Raw genomic sequence first — 23,458 nt, 5'->3', positions numbered from 1 at the left:
GTAAAGGAAGCTGTCACCCCACTAGAACTACCTAGACCTGGTACATGAGCTTCTGGCGCTCCTGAGGAATTCTGTGTTGACTGATGTTGTCCAAGATTCCATTGGTTTGTAAAGTCTTCCTGCCCTTCTAGCTTGCACCTCATAAATTTGTGCAAGCTTCCGGGGCCACCTATCATAAAGGCTGGGTGGACTCGTTGGTTGGCGAACAAACAGGATGAAGCTGAAGCCACTGTGGCTTAAGCCTTTAAGTATCATGGTAAACAGCCTTGAGTAATAAACTGGAATGTCGTCCGGCAGCCTGTGAGCACCATGTTATGGGGACGTGTTCCCACCCTGCTGAGAGGAGGGCAGTAAGGAAGCTGGTGACTCGTATATGAGCAGGCTGGTGGTTGAGTGAGGAACTTGAGTAAATTTTTGACATGCTTAAAAAATTTATTTTTTCCTTTAATGTTTCAGTGCTTCCTTTAAACTTTTCGGTCATCACTTCCCTGAAAACGTATGCAGAAAAGTTTATGATGTTAGGCCGGACACTTTCTGGCTTTTAATTATTGCCAGTATAAAAAATTATTGAAGATTTCTGCTTTAATGTGTTCACAGTTTTCAGATGCCTGTAGTATAATCACAGTTTAAAATAAATATCAACCGCTGGGTTCTGTAGCCAAAAAAATGTTTTTTGTTTGTTTTTTTTTTTTAGTAAAAACAAATACGTTTTTTATTTCCTTCTCTATTTTTAAGAAAATCTAGAATTCTTTCCTATTTAGGATATTTTATTTAGTGTTTTACTTAGTCTTTTGACTTTTTTAAAAGTTTAATTCTTAAGTAAGAAAAGTCAGTACAAATAATTACTGCTTTAGACTTCTGTGTGTGGGTGGATGAAATAATGCTAAGATTTAAGTATCTAACATTTGCTGTGGGACAGTTGAAAGTGAAAAACATAGTACATGTTTTTTAGAAAATTGTGGCGTTGTTTATTCGTTTAAGGGCGCTTTTTGTACATGTCAAAGAACTGGAAAGATTCTGAGACAACATAAATAAGTTTGCTTAGGACAGACTCTGCTTACTAATAAAAAGTAAAGAGATGATCATTGAGTTCTTGATTAAGGTTGTAGAGTTGATATTTTATTTATTCATTCATTTATTTTGGCTGCTCTGGGTCTTCATTGTTGTGAGTGGCTTTCTCTAGTCGCAGCAAGTGGGGGCTGCTCTTCCTTGTGGTGTGAGGACGTCTCACTGTGGTGGGTTCTCTGGTTTCAGAGCACGGCCTCTCGGCTACGCTAGGTGCAGCCTGCAGGCTCAGTAGTTGTGGCATGTGGGCTTAGTTGCTCTGAGGCATGTGGAATCTTCCCAGACCAGGGATTGAACCTGTGTTCCCTGCATTGGCAGGCAGATTCCTATCCACTGTGCCACCAGGAAAGTTCCATTTAGTTTTTAATTTTTAAAAAATTTTTTATTTGTTTGGCCACCCCACAAGGCATATGGGATCTTAGTTCCCCGACCAGGGATTGAACCTTTGCCCCGCTGCATTGGAAGGCAGGGTCTTAACCACTGGACCGCTGGGGAATTCCCTGGAGTGGATGTTTTTACATTTGACTTGTGAGAGTGGGTAAGATTTAGTGCAGCAGAGCAGTGAATTGTGGTCTTCCATGGGGTCAGGCAAGGAACTGAACAGTTGAGAAAATGCTTGACTCCTGTTAAAGACTCTCAGGGACTGACTTGACGGGAGTGGCTGCCCCTGTCAGGCAAGCTCAGGCTGGGGAAAAGGCAGTGATGGAAGGCATAAAGATTTGATCCAAGGAGATTAGGGGGAAAAGGGAGGGAATGATAAAAACATTTGAGGATTTGCCTACCTCCTTAAATAGGATGAAATTAGACTAAGGAGAAAGGAGAAAATATAGCTGTCACTTACGGAGTATTGACCATGTTTAACATGTTGAGCTGAGAACGTTACATTCATTTAGAGGGCTTCCCAGATGACGCTAGTGTTAAGAGAATCCACCTGCCAATGCAGAAGACAGAAGAAACTCCAGTTCCATCCCTGGATCGGGACGATCCCCTGGAGGAAGGCATGGCAACCCACTCCAGAATTCTTGCCTGGGAAGTCTCATGGACAGGGGAGCCTGATGGGCTGTTGGCCACAGGGTCGCCAGGAGTCAGACATGGCTGAAGCGGCTTAGCAGCACATACACACATAGCCCGCAATGTGTGTTAGTCGCTCAGCCGTGTCGGGCTCTTTCCAACCGTGTGGACTAGTCTGCCAGGCTCCTCTGTCCATGGAATTCTCCAGGCAAGAATACTGGAGTGGGTTGCCATTTCCTTCTCCAATAGCCCATGATACAAGCCCATGATATTCCCTTTTCACATGTGAGGAAACTAAGATTCAGAAATATTAAGTAACATACCTTAAGGTATGCAAGTGGTAGATCAAGGTTTGGGAAAAGGTTTCACTCAAGAGTTTGTTCTTAAACATTGTGCTGTACTAGGAAATCAGGCCACTGCAGGGCTGGTAATGTTTTAAGGGGGCAAATAATGGTTTAAAAAAACCCCTTTTTGTAAACCACTTTTCCTAAACTGATCTTCTGCCACTAGATGGAGCATATGCATTGGTGAGGCAAAATGATGACTGTTAAAAAAAAATGGTGTAAGGCTATAAAAAATGAAATAGAGAACATTGTAAAATAGTTCTGAGTGAGCCTTTATATAGGTCTTACTGGGGTGTAAGAGGAGAAAACAGTAATGGCAGGAGAAAATTTTTTGCATTTAGCCTTAAACAATAGTTAGAATGGGTGAGGTCAGCTAACTCTGAAGTACTATTATTATATAATGGATAAATCCTTATGTAGTAGAGAGATGTTACTGTTCATCAAGGAGGGAAATGAAAAAGGCTAGAAAACTTACTCTGAGCAAGGCGAAAAAGAACTGAGTTCTGAAATATAGGCAGATAATTTGATACATGTATTGGGTAGAATTTTCAGAATTACTGAAAAGAAATGGCTAACAAAGCTGTAAAAAGATCACAGTGATTGGAAGCTAGGAACGAATTCCCTAAAAATAAAACATCAGACTAACCATACCCCCTAAAAAAGTTACTAGTAAGACATTTAGTAAAAATCTCATATTTTCTCCCATTCTGAGGGTTGTCCCTTTGTTTTTGGTTTCCTTTGCTCTGTATAAGCTTTTGAGTTTAATTAAGTCCCATTTTCATTACTTTAGGCAGTAGATTGAAAAACATCTTTCTGTGATTTATGTCGAGTGTTTTGCCTATGTTTTCCTCTTTGCTGTAAGTTTTATAGTATCTGGCCTTGTTGCATTCAGGTCTTTAGTCCATTTTGAGTTTATTTTTGTGTATGATGTTAGAGAGTGTTCTAATTTCATTCTTTTACTTGTCGCTGTCCAGTGTTTGCATAGTATCTTTTTTTTTGTTGTGTGTGAAGTAGTAGATAACTTTTCCCAGGCTGCATGGAGCCAGAGCCCAGGTCATCGTCTTCTCAGTTAAATGTTCTCTGCAGTAACCCTTTCACTCCTGCTAAGTAAACCAGATTAACTAGGTGCTTGGATGGGAAATTGATTCCTGGTAGGTGCAACAAGAGCACGTTGTTAGGGTCACATGCCAGTTTTTCTACCAAAGTCAATGGAGAAGTATTTAAAAAATTAGCAGTATTAAAGAATTGGCAGGGACTTCCCTGGTGGTCTAGTGGGTAAGACTCCTTGCTCCTAATGCAAGGGGCCCAGGTTCCATCCCTGGTCAGGGAACTGGATCCCACATGCCACAACTTAATAGTTCTCATGCTGCAACTAAGACCTGATGTAGCCATATAAATAAATATTAAACGAAAAAAGAATTGACACTTAGGCGTTAAATCAAATACTGTGTTTTATCATGTACTTCTTTTGTCAGTACTTACTCAATAATTATAATTTCATAAAATGTATTTCAGAAAGGGATTGATTTTGGATGGTGAGCAGTGAAAGCCAGTCCTTAAGTCTAATCAGTTCATAAGCATGTTTAAGCAAACAGGTAGGGTGGTTTGTTTAGATTTCATAGTCTTGTAAGTAAGGATCGTCTAAGTTATTTACTTCTCCTCTGCCTAGCCTCCAGACTTTAAAACCTTTAATCCGTTAAAAATGTGAAGGATACTAAAAGTACATGAGATGGTATACAGATTTGTGTGTCCTGGATTTCTCTTTTTAAGCTGTAATATCTTCTCTAGACAGACACACCCTTGAATATGTGCTTTTTATCTTTTGAGAATGTGCCTTCACATTTAAGAACATCCATCCATGCTTTTTCTTTTCTTTTCCTTTATAAAAGGAAAAATGGAGTAAAACAGAAGTGCTAATAGACAGGTGTTTATCTTCACTATCTACTTCTTGGCTGGTTTGCGATGCTGCTGATTTCCTGGGCAGCCATGCAGATGAGTTTGGTCACCTAGCAACAGGGCCTGGAACTGATCCTTGCTCTGATGCAATAGTAAGAACTTGCACTTACAACAAAAGGAGTTCTCATACTCTTTTGCATTTCCTCGACCTCTTTTTACAATTTAAGCTTCGATTTTTCCTACCTGTGAGCAGAAAATAAGCTATGAGAAAAGTTTACTCATCCACTTTAGTGGTTTAAACTGTAAGATCTAAATGATAGAAGGGAGCTCAGAAGTTTTCATCTAATGCTTTGCTTAGTCATGCTTAGTTGTGTTTTCCAAGACTAGCAAATAAGTTCTAGAACTTGAATGTCGTACAGATGTCTTGAGTGTAAGGGTTTTTGATTTTTCCTACCACCAGTATAGTAGTGAAATAAAATTATATGAAGAGCATCCTTGTAAAAGAAAGTATTTACATTTGTTTCAATGTTAGACTGTTTTAAATTTTTCTAGATGATCAAAATTTACTTTTGGTTTAAGTATATGAAGGAAAGATTTGGAGGAGTTGTTTTGTTTTGAGTTTTCGTATGGTCTGTCCTTTGGAGTTGACCATGTGTCTTCTTTCTTTCCTGCTGAATAATAGACACCTAATTTGTTGGAGGTTGATGCGATTGGGGAATAATCAGTAAATGAATCATTAGAAATCTGAAGGTTGTGTTTGGATTGAACGAGGTTGACAGATCAGTGAGAAATCTTAGTCTCGATTCTTGCCTATAGAGTGCATGCAGACATTTAGAGAGTTATAGACAGATTCTTGAGTTGGTAATAAATTCTGTCATCCTCTGATACCATTCCTTTATTCATTTGATTAGCCTTTTATCTGGGGGAATACAATATGGGAGAAATCTGTGACATTGTTACTGAACCCAGCTCTGACTGTGTCCCGATAAAGAGGTTGATAAGAAGGAAAGTTTGGTTTATTTTAGATGCTGGCAGTGGGAGGTGGGGAATGCTTGTCCAAAGGCTGACTCCCCACCCCCAATCAGGGGCAAGAGCTTTTATAGACAGAGGTAGGGGCTCCATGCAGAAACAGCACAATCAGCTCTGACAGTCATCTTGGTCATCGGTGGTCTAATCAGCGTCATCTTCATTGTTTTAGGAAAAGTCAGTCTTCTGTTCCAGGATTGGTTGGTTCCCATCTCCTTGAGGCCAGTTCTTGGAATTGTGCAGCTGTGTCGTGGTTAGTCTGGTCATCATGTAGTTAACCTCTCTACCTGCTGGTGGTTTCAGTATCTACAAGGACAGCTCACAGGATGTGGCTCAGAATATTATCTATAGCCTTTGAGAAGAAACTAGCGGTCCCTGACTGTGCTTGATGACTACACTATTATCATTTGGTCTCCTTTGACTGTTTTCCTTCATTTCTGCATTTTCTCGCTTCTCTGATGAAACTTAATTCTTTGGCTAAAGTTTTTCCATGGGCGAAAGGCAGGCTGAGGACATGGGGGGCGAAGCCCTTGGGTCCTGCTCCGTTTCACCATCAGTCACCCTAGTAAGGCCTGTACCCCACCCAGTCCAGAGGAGGAACAAGGTAGCAACATCTTTACTTCTGGTGTTCTGATTGTCATAGACAGCATAAAGATGTAATAATTAGCGTAAAGGTATTGATAAACTGCTATAAAGTCATCTCTCAACAGGCAGAATCTGGTAAGCAGATTGGATGAGGAAAGTAGAGAGTCACAACCAAGCAATCCTGATTTTTTTCAGGGCTAGATACGGTCTTTTCAGTATGGGCATGGACGCTATTGCCTTAGCATCTAGGTACTCTGTATTATTTCATTCTTTAGATTAAGTACTAGGCCAAGAAAGAGGTCTATAAAAAGAAAAGGAATAAAAATTTTAAGATTCTGAGAGTAATTTTCCTTTTTTGTTTTTTGTGTTGAGTAATTCCAAATGTTAAATGTGTATATTTAGTTTTAGGCTACTGACTTGACATCTAAGAATAGAGAGATCTTTAAAGAAAAGTGGGCTGAGTTTTGAAGAGGAGAGCTGTGCTGTGTTGTGATGATTGTAAACAGCATGTGGTTTGGAGTTCTATTGCAGGATTACTTACCACCTGTTCTTATGTGTGCTGTAAAATAACCCTGTGTTGCTTGTACCATGCTTAAGCAATGATTAAGGATTGAATGAAGAATTTCAGTTTAATCTAAACATTAATTAAATTTATGTGCTTAAAAAACAATTCAAGAGGCTTATCAGGTTAACATAGGTTAACACCTATGAAAGATAAGGGAGTGGAAGTGAAATTGGGCACAGAAAGCTTTCAGAGGTAGATTGGCCAGTTTCTTTGCTCTTGATGTTTCGAGTTGCCTTCTACTGGGGTGATTTCCCCTTAGTCAGAAGAACTTTAGCAGTTCTTTTAGAGCAGGTCTTCTTTCAACAAATTGAGCTTCCCTTCATCTGAGAGTGTCTTTATTTCATCTTCATTCCTGAAGGGTATTTTCACTTGATATAAAATTCTGGGATGTCAGTTCTTTTCTTTTAGTACTTGAAAAATGTGTCACTTCTTTCTGGTCTCTGCATGGCTTCTGTTGAGAAATCTGTAGTCCTTTTTTCTTTTTTAAAAATATGAAAGTATGATAACACATTTACAGGAGACTTGGAAAATACAGAACAAAGTTGCATATGGTTCCTCTATATTTTACAATTATTTTTAAAGTATGTAAATTAAGATTTTTAGTTGAGAAATCTGTAGTTATTTGAATTATAGTTTCCCTATAAGCAATGTATCACTTTTTCCTAGTTACTTTCAAAATTTTTCTTAGTCTTTAATTTTTAGCAGTTTGATCCTGAGATGTCTGAGTTTGGATTTCTTTGAACTTATCCTTTCAGGAGTTTGCTGAGCTTCTTGAATCTGTAGATTTCTGTCTTTTGACGAAGTTGGGAAATGTTAAAAAAAATTTTTTTTCCTACACTACACTCTTCTCCCTCTAGCAATCCATTGACTTAATGTAAGATCTTTTGTTATTTTCCTACAGGTCCCTGAGATCCTATTCTTTTTTTTTTTTTTTTTTCAGTTTTTATTTGGTTGATCAGATTAGATCATTTCTGTGGATCTCCACTGACTTTTGTGCTGTTCACCTCTATTCTGCTGTTAATTACATCCTGTGAGGTTTTTTTTTTTAAAAAAAAATTATTTATTTGGCTGTGCTGTGTTTTAGTTGCAGCATGCGAGACCTTAGCTCTCTAGCCAGGGATTGTACCCAGGCCCCTTGCACTGGGAGCAAGGAGTCGTAGCCACTGGACCACCAGGGAAGTCCCCATCCACTGAGTTTTTTTTTAAGTTTTGTTTTAGTGGTCACTACCTTGTTGGGCTCAGACTACAAGTTCTGACCAGTCTTCTCTGAGTTATAGTTTCAATGTCAGCTTATTTCCAAAGCCATTACAGAGTTGTTCAGATATGTCTTGTTAGTGTGCAAACCAGTGGCCACTCTAGGGCCTGGAAGCTAGGTCTGACCCCTAGTTCCTCTTTGAAAGTCTGTGCTGTGCTGCCGAGGGTCAGACCCATGCCTGTGCCACTTGAGGGCAAGCCCAGGGGTTCATAACCAATCTGAGTTTCTTCCCCTCTCTCTGATCTCCCTGCTACTTTAGAGTTCTTTGGAGCTTCCTGTTTAGTCATCCAGCCAGAGAACTGATCCACTCAGTCGTGTTCGACTCTTTGTGACCCCATGGACTGCAGCACACCAGGCTTCCCTGTCCATCACCAGCTCCCGGATCTTAACTCAAACTCACGTCCATTGAGTCGGTGATGCCATCCAACCATCTCATCTTCTGTCGTCCCCTTCTCCTGCCTTCAATCTTTCCCTAAAGCATCAGGGTCTTTTCCAATGAGTCAGTTCTTTGCGTCAGGTGATGTACCCTCATCCCCTGTATTTTATCATAATTCTGCCTGTATCTGGGGCTACAAGGAAGAGGGAGAGAGAGAAAAGATGCGAGAGGAGTTTTGGCCCCTCCTTCTTGGGACCATCGCTCCTCTGATTGGAGAGAAAAGATCCCTTCCCTCAGTTTTAACTTGCCTGCTGTGGTGGATTTCCCAGGTGGTGCTAGTGGTAAAGAATCCACCTGCAAGTGCAGAAGACATGAGAGGTGTGTTCAATCCCTGGATCGGGAAGATCCACTGGAGGAGGGCATGGCAGCTCCAGTATCCTTGCCTGGAGAATCCCCATGGACAGAAAAGCCTGGTGGGCTACTGTCCATGGGATTGCAAAGAGTCGGACATGACTGACTTAACACGTGCAGAGTTCTGAAGATCTGCCGAGTCTTGTTTCCTGCTTATTCAGTCAAACATAATCTTGGTACTGCTGTGAAAATTACGACACCATTTCTTTCTTTTTTTAATGACACCATTTCTGTTGGGAGAAAAAAAAAAAAGCTTACAAATGCTTCTTATTCACAACAGAAGCTTAACTGCAGACTGCCTTGTGCTAGGGGTGCAAGAAAATGGAGGGGAAAAAGCATGTGATTTCTTTCCACCCCCTTCTACATGATAGGAAAACCCACTCCTGTTCCTCATGCTAGCCCTGGAGGGCTTCTCCTGGAGGTGCCTGCCCTGTTGTGGGTTTTGGTAGTACTACCTCCAGACTGAGAGATAGATGTTGGAGGGAGGAAAGTAGTAAGCTCACCTTCGGTTCTTTGCCCTCCTCCCCAGTCCACTTACTGCTGTTCAGAGTTGCCTCCAGTAGCCACTCTGCTCAGTCCTGATCTGGAACTGCGTTCAGAGAGACAGGGTGGGGTGTACTTGCTTGATCTTACCCAGAACCAGAACCTTCAACACTCTCTCTTTTTGTAATAGATTTTGACGAAATCCTTTAGCTTGCTATAAAAGGAATGTTTGCTCTTTGTGTAAGAGTGGTTATCTCCAGTGATAATCTCTGCTAGTACTTTATATATTTTTTTCACATTTGTTCTGTGAGCATTTGTAAGCTTTTCTTAAAGAAATGGTGTCATTAAAAAAATAGAAACTGTGTCATAATTTTTGTAGAAGTTGCTATTTTTTTTTCTCTTAAGGATAAGAACATTTTTCCATGTTAGTAGATACAGAGCAATGAACCTTTACTTCTTAATTGTGAATAGTAATACTAACAGAGTAGTGACTGCCATTTCATTGCACCAATAAGGGAGCATATTAATTTCCGAGAGCTGCTCTGACAAAGTTCCACAGACTGGGTGGCTTACACAGACATTCTTTTCCCCACTGTTTTGGAAACTATAAGTTCCTGATCAAGGTGTGGCAGGCAGGGTTGGTTTCTTCTGGGGCCTTTCTCCCTGATTTGTAGATAGCCATCTTTTCTTCATGTCATCACGTGGTGTCTTTATCTGCTTGGGCTGCCAGGACAAAATTCCAAAATTCCATTTAAACAAAAAAAGTTTATTTTCTGGTTGTAGAGACTGGGAAATCCAAGATCAAGGTGCTGGGCAATTCACTGCCTGTTGAGGGCAGGCAGCCTTCTTCCTGGCTGGCAGACGAGCACCTTCTCCCTGGGTCCTCATGTGGTGGAGAGAGAACAAGCGAGCCCTGGTGTTTGTTCCTTGCCTCATAAGAACACTGGCCCTACTGGATGAGGGCCCCACCCTGATGACTTCATTTAACCTTTATTACCTTCTCCCAGACTCTGTCTCCAGACAGTCACACTGGTTTCTAGGGCTTTGATGTAGGAATTTGGGAGGGACACACACATCCGGTCTATAACAGGTGGTCTTCCTTCTGCACCTGTCTCTGTCCTGCGTGCATGCGTGCTCAGTCGCTTCAGTCATATTCGACTCTTTGCAACCCTGTGAACTGTAGCCCGCCTGTCCATGGGATTCTCCAGGCAAAGATACTGGAGCGAGTTTGCCATTTTCTCCTCCAGGGGATCTTCCCAACCCAGGGATCAAACCTGTGTCTCTGAGTCTCCTGCATTGGCAGGCAGGTTCTTTACCCACTGGCGCCACCGGAGGCGTCATTCGTATTGGATTAGGGCTCAAAATGGTCTATTTTAACTTTATAAGGTGCTGGGAGTTAGGACTTGAACACCAGAATTGTGAGAGGATACAGTTAAGTCCATAAAAGTATTTTCTCTACTTAAGCTGAGGCTCAAATATCTTGAGTGATTTGGCCAAGATTACACAGCTAGTTAGATGGAACGAGGATCCAGACCCTGGTGGATTGGCTCCAGAGCCTGCTCTCTGAGCCATCTGTCCAGTCTCTTTTTCCCCAACACCCACCTTGGCACTGCAGTTGTTGGGATGGGCCAAGGATTATTGAATAATCCTGTGTTGGATATAATGGCTCTTCTTTTTTTTCCTATTAGACGACTCTGCATTGAACATGCTTTTACAATTATCACTGCACACCTGTGAAAATATTGCTGTCATATAATGCCTAGAAATCAGTTTATTTACAGAATCATTATAAAGTTTATTTTTCCAAAATACCCTCAAAAATGAAAACATTTACCCTTGCAGCAATAATGAATGAGAGTGGGGGTTTCAGAAAAGAACAGTGGAAAAGACTGCTTCCTGTCATAGGCTGCAGACAAATTGGAATTGGGGACTTATTGGAGGTGTCACAGAGTTTAAACAAAGATGGTGGTTTCTGTTAAGATAGGCGGGGTGAAAACGTATCAAGTGATGCATCCTGGTCAGTTCATGACTCGCTATCTTGCCTTTCAGAATTTTGATTCCGACATCAGCAGTGTGGGGATAGACGGCTGCTGGCAGGCAGACAGCCAGAGGCTTCTCAATGAGGTGATGGTGGAGCACTTCTTCAGACAAGGAATGCTAGATGTTGCTGAGGAGCTCTGCCAGGTGAGGATGAAATGAAAACAAGGGAGATCCTTGTGGTTTTTAAGTCTTCTAGCTGTAGGTAGGTTGTTACATTTTAATCACCAGTGCTGACCTCAGTTTACCAGGAGGTGTCTCTCCTTTTTTTTTTAAACTTGGTTCAAAATTATAGTCCTAGAACTTCCTATTCAAATTATTTCCTTATTCTTGCCCCAGAATGTTGGTCCCAGGTCATCAGTCAAGGGTCAGAAGTGGTGCTACTTTTCCAAATATCTCCTCTTTTTTTGGGGGGGAGGGAGCCAGTGCATTTTACTTAATTTTTTAAATCAGTTTTTTTTTTTTAATTGTACAGTTGATTTACAGTGTTGTGTTAGCTTCTGCTGTACAGCAAAGCAAATCAGCTACATATATATCTCCACTGTTTTCTAGACCCCATTTCCATATGGGTCATTACAGAGCACCAAATAGAGTTCCTTGTGGTATGCAGTTACTTGTTACCTCTTACATATAGTACTGCGTATGCTCAGTCATTTTAGTCACGTCTGACTCTTTCCGACCCTGTGGACTGTAGCCCACCAGGCTCCTCTGTCCATGGGGATTCTCCAAGCATACTGGAGTGGGTTACCATTTCTTCCTCCAGAGGATCTTCCCGACCCAGGGGACTGAATCCTTTTCTCTTACGTCTCCTGCATTGGTCAGGTTTTTCACCACTAGTGCCACTTTGACAGGAAGGTTAGTATAGCAGAGAAGAGGACAAAGAGGATTATATTTGCTCTAATCTGGCCCAGCTTAAAGAACTTTATCAAATGAATTTCAAGCTAAAACTTACTTTAAGTGGGCAGCTTTTGTCTTTTATTCCTATTGGACATGAACTTAGAACAGTTTACCAATACCACATAGTCATAATATCAGCGATATGTATTAAGTATTTACTGCCAGCCAAGCCCTTACTGCAACCCTGTGAAGAAGAAATTATTTCCCCCGTTCTACAGATGAGGAATCTGAGGTCTAGAGAAATAACCTGCCCAAGGCCGTACAGGTTCTTTGTGGAGGATCTTGGATTCAGTTCCAGTTCACGTGTCTTCAAACTCTCTTCTGTGGCTTACACTTTGTGCTGTTGTATTTTTCATTTAGAAGAATGAAGGACCATAAGGTTTAAATAATTTAAAGCCAGTCTGTAAACCAGACCTCTGATCTAAGACTTTGCTATTTTAAACAATTTAGATAAGTATTAACTCAAAAGTCTTTCTCTATACATTACAGGATTCTGTGTCCGTATAAATTTCCTAAAATAAATTGTGTCATTTAAGATTGTTTGTTTACAAGTATCAGAGACCCAAAATACCAATGGCTTAAACAAAAATGAAGTTTATTTCTCTTACACAAGAATAGGCGATAGTAAGCCATCCGTGACATATATGGTCGCCACACACCTTGAAACTCTTAGGGATCTCAGCTCCTTTTAGCTCTGCTGTTTCTAAGGTGACCCCTGTCCTCATGGTCCAGGGTAGCCAGAACCCCAGCTTGACCTCTTTGTATTCCAGGAAGGGACAAAGACATATGTTTGTGTTTCATTGGCCAGAACTTACATTTTGCAAAGCCCAGCTTTATTCCATATGCTTACGTGCCCAGCTAAAATATGGGGTTTACTACTATCATAGGAGGAGGAAGAGGGATACTGGGGCTTAGTCCTCAGTTTCTGCCAGAGAATTATATGTTAAAAAGAAACTATCTTTAATGATTTACCTCACATTTTATAATGTAGAATATGCTTTTACCGTATCTCTTTACTCTGACTTTTGCTAACAAAAGTTCTTTTGATTTTTTTCAGGAATCTGGTCTTTCTGTAGACCCAAGCCAGAAAGAACCATTTGTGGAGTTAAATCGAATATTAGAAGCGTTAAAAGTCCGAGTTCTGAGACCTGCTCTGGAGTGAGTTACTGAGTTTGTCTTCCTTTTAATACTTTGCGAGAACTCTGTAAGAAAACGGAATTAGCAAACACAGTGAAGGTTTTGAGATCTCTCTCTTAATCTCATGTGGGGTAGACTTCAGAGTAATCAAGGGAGAATTTTATTTCTTTTAGTCAAGTGAATTTGGGGGATATGCAATTTGAGAAAATGGTTAACACTCATTTCACTTATCAGTTGGTCTGAATTCCCATGAGAGAAGAGGGTTTCTTGTAGCCAGACTAGCTTTATAACTGAAGTACTGTTGTTGAGGGCATCTGAATTTGATATTTGAACTTGCATAATGTGTGGGGTTTGGTGTACATGAAGAGAACAAATGTTGCGGAGTTTTACTCTAATTACCATCATAAAATAGTTCACTGTGAACTTGTCATTGATGTGAATTCTATGAAATTACTAGGTTAGCTCTCTTAAGTATTATCCTAGAACAGGGTCAAGGGAAGTTTTTCATAAAGAGCCAGAGAAATACTTTAGGCTTTGCAAGCCATGTGTGGTCTCTGTTGCATGTTTTTCTTTATTTCATTTTATAACCTTTTAAAAACATTAAAACAACAACAACAACAAAACCCACCTTGGCCATGTGGTATATGAAATAGACAGCAAGTCCTGTTTGGCCTGTGGCCATGGTTTGCTGACCCCTGTCCTAGAATTTTTTAATGTGATGATAATCATGTTATTTGTTTTAAAAAGGAAGAAAGGAAAGTTACAAAGTAAAAGAAAAAATCTGGGTAAAAGCAGTGATATTGTTGTGAGGGCACAGCCTTAGAATTGTAATATTTTAAAACTGGAAATACGTGAGTGCATTGTTATCAGGGGGGAGATGTAGTTGGGCAGATCCTTGATGAGTTTTATAAAATACACCTTTTTTCCTTCTACTAACCCATTTAAATCTTCATAACTTAGTTTTTTCTGTTTCTCATCATTTCTCAGTTCTTAGGAAATTCAGAAAGTTCTAAAACCAGCCTAGATGAACAGGCAGAGATAGTAAAAGTCGCTCAGTTGTGTCCGACTCTTTGCGACCCCATGGACTATACAGTTCATGAAATTCTCCAGGCCAGAATACTGGAGTGGGTAGCCTTTCCCTTCTCCAGGGGATCTTCCCAACTCCCAGGGATGGAACCCAGGTCTCCTGAATTGCAGGCAGATTCTTTACCAGCTGAGCCACAAGGAAAGCCCAAGAATACTGGAGTGGGTAGCGGATCCCTTCTCCAGCAGATCTTCCCGACCTAGGAATTGAACTGAGGTCTCCTGCATTGCAGGTGGATTCTTTATCAGCTTTCCCTGAGCTATCAGGGAAGCCCTGACAGAGATAGAGTCCTATGTAAATTTATAAATTACAAATTTCTGTATAAATTATAAATATCAGGTAGCTCATTTATTTTAATTCTTTTAAGATATAAATGTCACCCAGCACCACTGTGTACTATGCATATCACTTTTCAGTTTATTTTTATAATTGATTTTTTAGCAGGTTTTATTGTGACACACCCTTATAAGATGAAATTTAATCAAATGCCTCAAACACCCTCTTAAATATGGCAGTCACTCTTGTCTCTACTTTCATATTCCACCTAAATGGTTAAAGTCTAAAGGAGAGTGAGGGAGCCTAAATATAAAAATGTGATGGGTTTCTCAGTTGTTTTATAGTGATTTAGAAATGATATGTAAGTTGTTAATTGAGGTAATATTCATCCATCCATTAATTTCTCAGATTTTTCATCAGACTTTTGTTGAGTGCTTATTACTATGTATCAGAGACTATACTAAGTATTTGGACTGCCTTAGCCCTCAAACTACTCAAGGTTTTTACCTTTTAGACTGAAGAAAATTCATAAGACTCTTTTAACTGTGTACTTTTTCTGTAAGATCTCAAGTTTCTTACTGATAACTATATTATATATATCAGTTATTTCTGTAGATGTCTTTCGTTATTTGTAGCCTTAAGCAGTGCCTCTCAGGCAAAGGAAGGACTCATTCCATCTGCCTGGCAGTAACAGTGGAAATTTCTCTGCAGTCGTCTCTTAGTATCCATGGGACATTGGTTCCAGAAGCCTCTGTGGATACCGAAACTCACAGATGCTCAAGTCCTTTATGTAAAATGGCTTGTTACTTTTGACCCTTTGTATTTGAGGTTCTGCAGCAGTGGATGCTGAGGGCCAACTGTACAATAAAAATGTTCCTGTTACATTTTTCTGGGAATAGTGCCACGTTAAATATCTGCACATGGGATATAGTGATAATTACGGTTACCTCTCTTGGAGTGCTTATTATTAATATATGCCTCACGTTGTTCTAAGTGGTTTGTATGTATTAACTTATCAGTCCTCATAATAACCCTATGAAGTAAGTACTCAGTTTACAGAGGAGGAATTGAGCCTGGAAGATGCTCCATGGGAAAAAAAGGATGTGGAGTCAGAAGGTTAACTGAGGAAAGCTTCATGTGATAGTCTCTAGTACTCTCCTCTAAAAGATTCACTTTAGCATACTAGATGGGCCATCTGCAGTCCTACGATAAAGAAACGCATTTAACTCTGTGAAATCCGTGTTTCCCGTGCATATTTAACCAAGGAATCCTTCTCTCCTTTCACCCGCAATAACACCTACTACATAAAACTCACAAAATTGGAGATCTGTGGAACTATAGGGGTTTCCTTAGTGGCTCAGATGGTAAAGAATCCACCTCCAAATGTGGGAGACCATAAATTTGGAAAGTGTTCATTTAACACAAATATCCATTACAGAAACTCAAAATTGTCCAATTCTTGCCAGTTATTGGTGGATGCAAAGCAGACATTAACTCAGCATCTTTTATGGGCAGGGTTTGGACTTCCCAGGTGGCTCAGTGGTAAAGGATCAGCCTGCCAATGCAGGAGACGCATGAGATGCAGGTTCGATCCATGGGCCAAGAAGATCCCCTGGAGGAGGAAATGGCAACCCACTCCGATATTCTTGCCTGGAAAACCTCATGGACAGAGGAGCCTGGTGGGTTACAGTCCATAGGACTGCAAAGAGTCAGACACCACTGAGCCTCTAAGCACGTAGCACCCACGTGGGCAAGCACACACGTACTCAACTTGAATCAAAAATTTAAAAATGTGGGACATGAGTTTCCAGGATTCTGGTTCAGAAACACTGGAGAGAATCTTTCATATTTCATGTGTGGCATCTTCTCTTTGTACCTGGAAGCATCATGGAAGCACCCAGGAGAGGAAGAAGAAGGTGAGAGACTGCAACAGCTCCTTCAGGCAGCCTCGGCAGTTGAGGCAGAGGCCAGCCAGAAAGATTAATATGGCTGGAGTTGACTAGATGGGAGGACTAGATGAGGAGGAAGTCTGGTGAGCGTTGTTAGCTATTAATTGCAACCAGGAAAAGACAATGGAAAGAAGGTGGTAAAGAAGGATGATACGGCAGAGAGAAGCGACAGAAGAACAACCAGTTATACATACAGTCAGGATCCTGCGTACTCTTTTGTTCCTGCCCCTGTATTTCTGAGTTTGTGTGTGGATTTTTCTCGTCACTCAGGTCACCCTGTTTTTTGAGTTCCTCTTGGCACCTCGCAGAGTGCTTATTTCATTGTAGGCATTCAATAAATGATGGAATAATTTGAAGAAGAACTTTGAACACACATGCCCTCCTCCTTCATGCGGCAGATAGAAGCAAAGTCAAAAATAACCAGAGTGGATGGGAGAATAGCAGTGACTTAATATGACGAGATGGAGAAAATTAGAAAACTAGAAACTGTCCTTGTAGACATGTACCAGTTGTTGACATTTTGAAAGTGCTATCTTGAGGGGAAGCCAGATGGTTGCCTTCCTAAAGAAGTTTCAGAAAGTAATACTGCCTTGGTAGATTTGCCATGGTCTAGAATATGACTTTCAATCTTGCATACTTGGAAGCCCATTTTCTTTTTCCTCGAACACCCAAAGCAGGCCCAGGGGCCTCATAGCACTTGCTTAGAGGAATTTGAAGTTCTGTTTGCAAAGCTTCAGGGAATGCTATAAGGAAACAGAAAGTAACTGAATGATTATAATAGAGATGTTCTAGAATTTTTTTCATTAGTCTAGACCACTGCAGAGTTTTAGATTGAACAGACCATGAACAGTACAGGCAAGCTTTGAAATATGAGAGGACTCCACCTCTAAGCCTAGCAATTAGGTGGAAACCACAGAGGGGTGTGAGGTGAGCTTGCCGTTGTGGTTTCTCGGCGGTGTGTGTGAACAGTGCTTTTGAAGTGAAGAAATTACTTTCTGGAATTAGAGAAATTGTGGTGTCAGTGACTAAAACACTGTTTATAAGCAGAGAAAAGTTTTAGAATATGGAGGTTTTAGAAAAGTTTTAGAAAAGCCAGCAAGGATGTCTGGTCATGGAGCCTTGACTACTAGAAAAGAGAGTGGCAGTGATTAAGCTGTTTCTGGTGTCAGTTCTGTTATTACTTTTGTCTTCCTGCAGGTGGCAGTCTTGCTGACTCAGGTACTTTTAATAGCCACATAGAACCGCAGATAAAAGGCTCTGATAGGTGTTGCCTGTACCACTGGAGAAAAGGGATCAAGGTTTGAACAAGTTGGGTCTTTCTCCCCTCCGTTTGAGCGTTTTTGGTTTTGTTTTCTTCGTTTTTGGTTTTGTTCAGTAGTGTGCGCGTGCTTAGTTGCTCAGTCACATCCGACTCTTTCCACTCTCATGGACTGCAGCCTGCCAGACTCCTCTGTCCATGGGTGTTCTCAGGCAGGAATACTAGAGTAGGTAGCCATTCCCTTCTCCAGGGGATCTTCTCAACCCAGAGACAGAACCCGGGCCTCCTGCATTGCAGGTGGATTCTTTATCGTCTGAGCGCTGGCTCTTTTTAATTCTGAATGGGCCAAAGAGGTAAGTTGAGGAATGGGATACAGTTTTAACTCACTGTGTCCATGCATTGAATCCAGTGGAAACAGAGCAACTCTGTTAAAAAGAAGCTAATTGAAAGTGGAAAGAGGTACCCAGTGGAAAGAAGACAGAGAGAAGAAAGGTCAATGGAATGTAAAGACCAAAAGGGGGAAAAAAATATCTGGTGTGAGGACATCATTTTCTGTTGTCTGGCCAAAGTTTGCATGAAGTTGCAAGGATAGTCAGTGCTTCTCAGGAGGAAGAGGAGACATGGCCATCTCTTATCTGGATCCATCGTCACCAAGGACTTGAGGATTATTGGAAACAAATGGGCAAACCATGGCTACAGAGAGACTGAGAATCTTCTTTTTAAAAAAAGGGAAAATTGAAATAAATTATCCCTGAGAGGAAGTGTTTAAAAAGAACAAGGAGCTGAACTAGGCCAGGAGGGGAGCTAAGGGAGACTCTGGAATTTGTTCTTATAAAATGCTGATGTGTTATTAATTTAGGCTTATCAAACACTTGGTTTTGTGGTGGAAATTAGCATTAAATAAGGCAATGTCATATTTAAGTACTTTATTAAAAAATCACCAGTCTGTAGAACTGTACTGTCCAACATGCTGGCCACACATGACGTCTGTTAGGCATGCCCACCACATTCTGCGTGACTAAGACCTCTTGTAAAAGTTAAGTGTGAACATGGTGGTTTAAAGAGGTTCACATGTGAATCATTGCCCTTTGTGTGGTTTCTTAAATAGCATGTAAGAAGGACAGAGATTCACACCAGCTCTGAGATGAGTGAAATGATAGTAGTTCCAGCGACGGATTCAGCTTATGAGGAGCTACCATTTGCCAGTAACCTCAGAAATGAAATGTTTAGCTATCCTAAAGCAAAATGATAGGGTTCCTCACTGTTTGGGGCTGAACTTTGGTTTTTGCCAATCTCTGAATTTTTTAACCCCTTGATTTGGTCACCAATAACATTCACCCAAGTCTACCCCTGTGGAGTAAACGCCTGCCACTCATTTCCCTGACTTTCTGCTTTTACCCCCAGGAAGATAGCCCCAAGATAGATAGAAAAAGAAGATATTTGTGAGCCTTTTAAAAAATGCTGTCAGACTTAGAGAATGAACTTATGGTTGCCGGAGGGGCGGGATAGTTAGGGAGTTGGGGATGGACGTGTACGCACTGCTATATTTAAAATGGATAACCAACAAGGACCTATTGTATGGCACATGGAGCTCTGCTCAATGTTATGTGGCAGTCTGGATGGGAGGAGATTTGGGGGAGAATGGATACATGTGTATGTATGGCTGAGACCCTTCACTGTTCACCTAGAACTATCACAGCATTGTTAATCAGCTCTCAGTCACTCAGTCGTGTCCGATTCTTTGTGACCCCATGAATCGCAGTACGCCAGGCCTCCCTGTCCGTCACCATCTCCCGGAGTTCACTCAGACTCACGTCCATTGAGTCCGTGATGCCATCCAGCCATCTCATCCTCGGTCGTCCCCTTCTCCTCCTGCCCCCAATCTCTCCCAGCGTCAGAGTCTTTTCCAATGAGTCAACTCTTCGCATGAGGTGGCCAAAGTACTGGAGCTTCAGCTTTAGCATCATTCCTTCCAAAGAAATCCCAGGGCTGATCTCCTTCAGAATGGACTGGTTGGATCTCCTTGCAGTCCAAGAGACTCTCAAGAGTCTTCTCCAACACCACAGTTCAAAAGCATCAATTCTTTGGCTCTCAGCCTTCTTCACAGTCCAACTCTCACATCCATACATGACCACAGGAAAAACCATAGCCTTGACTAGATGGACCTTAGTTGGCAAAGTAATGTCTCTGCTTTTGAATATACTATCTAGGTTGGTCATAACTTTCCTTCCAAGGAGTAAGTGTCTTTTAATTTCATGGCTGCAGTCACCATCTGCAGTGATCCTGGAGCCCAAAAAATAAAGTCTGACACTGTTTCCACTGTTTCCCTGTCTTTTCCCATGAAGTGATGGGACCAGATGCCATGATCTTCGTTTTCTGAATGTTGAGCTTTAAGCCAACTTTTTCACTCTCCTCTTTCACTTTCATCAAGAGGCTTTTTAGTTCCTCTTCACTTTCTGCCATAAGGGTGGTGTCATCTGCATATCTGAGGTTACTGATATTTCTTCCGGCAATCTTAATTCCAGCTTGTGTTTCTTCCAACCCAGCGTTTCTCATGATGTACTCTGCATACAAGTTAAATAAGCAGGGTGACAATATACAGCCTTGACGTACTCCTTTTCCTATTTGGAAGCAGTCTGTTGTTCCATGTCCAGTTCTAGCTGTTGCTTCCTGACCTGCATACAGATTTCTCAAGAGGCAGGTCAGGTGGTCTGGTATTCCCATCTCTTGAAGAATCTTCCACAGTTTATTGTGATCCACACAGTCAAAGGCTTTACCCCAGTACAAAATGAAAAGCTCAAAAGGAAAAAAAAAATGCTGTGAAAGATCGTAGTGGAATGTGCCGTAGAAACTGGCAAGAGGCATTTTTCATTGGAAAAGACTCTGATGCTGGGAAAGATTGAGGGCAGGAGGATGAAGTAGTTGGGTGGCATCACTGGCTCAGTGGACATGAGTTTGAGCAAACTCAGGGAGATAGTGAAGGACAAGGAAGCCTGGCGTGCTGCAGTCCGCAGAGTCCAAGAGTCAGACACGACTTAGCAGCTGAACAACACCGCCAGCCAGAAATAGAAACCAGCCCAGGCTGGCAGGATGGTGGGAGGAGAGAGGTAAGCAGACCAGTGCTGTCAGTTAGTCCTGGGAAGGAACAGCTAGCTTGAAGGTGGAATCTCGTTTTAATTATTTTGGATTAATAAGGAAATGCTAAACATGGAACGAGCCATGGGCCAAGTCCCTTTGGAGGCCTGACAGTGAAGATAATGAATACTTCCCGTTTCTGTGTGATAATTGTGTGGATGTGGGTTACCTCTGACTCCATCGCCTAAGTGAGTGGTGGTGTTTTGGGGTCTTTTTATGCACGAGGCCCAGAGGTCTCCTTATTAGCGCCACAGTGAACCGGAACTGTGACATGGGCGACCTTACTGGGTGTCATTGTGTTTGGTTTGCAGTGCTTTTCTAAACCCGGAATGGTTCCACAGCTGCCGGTGCTCTTGTGGTGAACACTGGGAGACTTGGGAGCAGACTTTTTTTTTAGAAACTACAGTAAAGCTAATAATTTTCCTGAATGTTTACATTTAGCTTGCTGCTCATAGTGTGCGTGCGTGTGTGTGCTTATGTGTTAATGTTAGTCGCTCAGTCGTGTCCGACTCTTTGTGACTCCATGAGCTGTAGCCTGCTGGCTCCTCTGTCCATAGAATTCTCCTGGAAAGAATACCGGAGTGGGTAGCCATTCCCTTTTCCCAGGGGTCTTCCTGACCCAGGGATCAAACCCCAGACTCCGGCATCGCAGGCGGATTCTTTACCATCTGAGCCACCATGGAAGCCGACTATAGTGGGGTGGGTGTTAGTGTTTTAAAAAATGAAAGATCAGAAATCTTCTGCCAGAAGTGCCGTGAACCAGAATACAGCGCCCCGTTCCTTCATTAACTGTTTTGTTTTTGTTTATTGGTCTTTCTGTCGTGTGTCTTCAGTGCTGTGTAGACAAGCAGTTTTTGGTGCCGGTGTAGTTTTGTGCTTTTGTAGTTTCATGTTCTTCATTGTTTTTGGATTTGATGATTTTCAGGTTAATTAAGATGGTAACTTTCTTCTACCCCTTATTCCTGCTCAGTGAATCAAACACCCACATGTTCAGTGTGAGCTTCTAGTGAAGAAAACTTCAAAAATTTTTGAAGGGAGTTAGCTGGTACATGGAGAAGGCAATGGCAGCCCACTTCAGTACTTTTGCCTGGCAAATCCCATGGACGGAGGAGCCTGGTAGGCTGCAGTCCATGGGGTCGCTAGGAGTTGGACACGACTAAGCGACTTCACTTTCACTTTTCATGTTCATGCATTGGAGGAGGAAATGGCAACCCACTCCAGTGTTCTTGCCTGGAGAATCCCAAGGATGGGGGAGCCTGGTGGTCTGCCGTCTCTGGGGTCACACAGAGTTGGACACAACTGAAGTGACTTAGCAGCAGCAGCAGTAGCTGGTACATGCTGATTCCCAGAGAGTTGTTTTTAGAAAAAATCAAAGTAACACTGAGTATTGTATGGAAGTGCCCAAGTAACTTTTAGATTGTCACTTTCTTATTAATGATTTTAGAGAATATTATGCTTATCTATTCAGTAAACACATATTAAGTAGCTGATTATTGTCGATTTGTGCCAGTCTCTGGGCTCACTGCTTTAACTGGCCCCCTCATTTAATGCTCATAACACTATGAGTTGCCCCCATTTTATAGTAAGGAAACGGATGTGAGCGCATTAAGTAACAGATTGCCACGATTCACACCACAGAGCCAGCATTTAAATCCATGAGTGTTTGGAGATGGAAATGGCAACCCACTCCAGTAGTCTTGCCTGGGAAATCCCATGGACAGAGGAGCCTGGCGGGCTGTAGTCCACGGACTGCAAAGAGCCGGACATGACTTAGCGACTAACGACATTTGGCTCTACTGACCTGCTCTACCTTGTGCCCCTTCAAAGTAGGTGGGGTACCGAGCTGAGCAAGGCAGAACCCCGCCTTAAGAGACCATCTTCCCAAGTGGACTGTGAGAGGTTCGAATAAAAAACATCTAGAGTTCAGTGGATGAAGAGATTATTAGGAAACTTACAGAAAATGTGGTAATTGAGCCTGGGCCTTGAATGTTTCAGTTCCGTTCTCAGCTACTCAGTTTGTTCCATTGTACTTTTGTTAAAATACAGCTGCCCCGTACACTGGGAGAAGGGACCATGGCTTCTCATTTCATGGAAGGAACAAGCATTCTCTCCACACCAGCTGTGCTTCACCTAGATGCATCGCTGTTGGTGGGATGCGGGTTGTGAGTCAGAGTGTCTGAACATGTTTGCACGTTCTTCTTGGCATGCACTTCTCTCTGCCTCCATTCTGTTCTCAGCAGCGCTCTTAATTTCCTCCTTTAATTCTTCACGCCACATCACACATGCCTTCAGCTCACCCTATTGGCCCACCACTGGGTTCTCCTCCTTCCCTACGTTACGTAACCTCCCCCCTGGGTTTTTCAGTCTCCCATCCTCTCAGAAAGAGGAATGGATGGGGCAGAGACCTCAGTGATGATAGACCCAGTTCCTCAAACTTCTTTCTTCATTGTACCACTCCGGGCCATCTTTGTCTTTATAAAGTAACCTCTTGCCTCTGAAATCCTTATTTTTTTTCTCTCCTGTTTCTTTTCTCTACCGAACCTATGGGCAGTTCTCACTGCACAATTCCCAGTATGCCCAAATTTCACCACAGTTTAGTGAGAGAACACCGATTCCCCAGCAACACAGTTCAGATTTCAGTCACCGAGGTATATTGCGAGTAGGTACA

General features: G+C 41.8%; 1 protein-coding gene across 2 annotated transcripts in view; it reads left to right on the top strand.

Annotated features, from left to right (window-relative positions):
- RMND5A (required for meiotic nuclear division 5 homolog A) overlaps nucleotides 1-23,458 on the top strand; it is a 61,024-nt gene that overhangs the window by 23,106 nt on the left and 14,460 nt on the right. For both annotated transcript variants that reach the window (XM_052647434.1, XM_052647433.1), the window contains exons 3-4: nucleotides 11,067-11,201; nucleotides 13,009-13,109. In XM_052647434.1, the coding sequence (XP_052503394.1) occupies nucleotides 11,067-11,201; nucleotides 13,009-13,109 (236 nt within the window). The remainder of the gene's footprint in view (nucleotides 1-11,066; nucleotides 11,202-13,008; nucleotides 13,110-23,458) is intronic.

This window comes from Budorcas taxicolor, chromosome 11 (assembly GCF_023091745.1).
Source record: "Budorcas taxicolor isolate Tak-1 chromosome 11, Takin1.1, whole genome shotgun sequence".
Lineage (NCBI taxonomy): Eukaryota > Metazoa > Chordata > Mammalia > Artiodactyla > Bovidae > Budorcas > Budorcas taxicolor.
The sequence above is the reverse complement of the archived record's forward strand: the minus strand, read 5'-3'. Positions and strand labels throughout refer to the sequence as shown.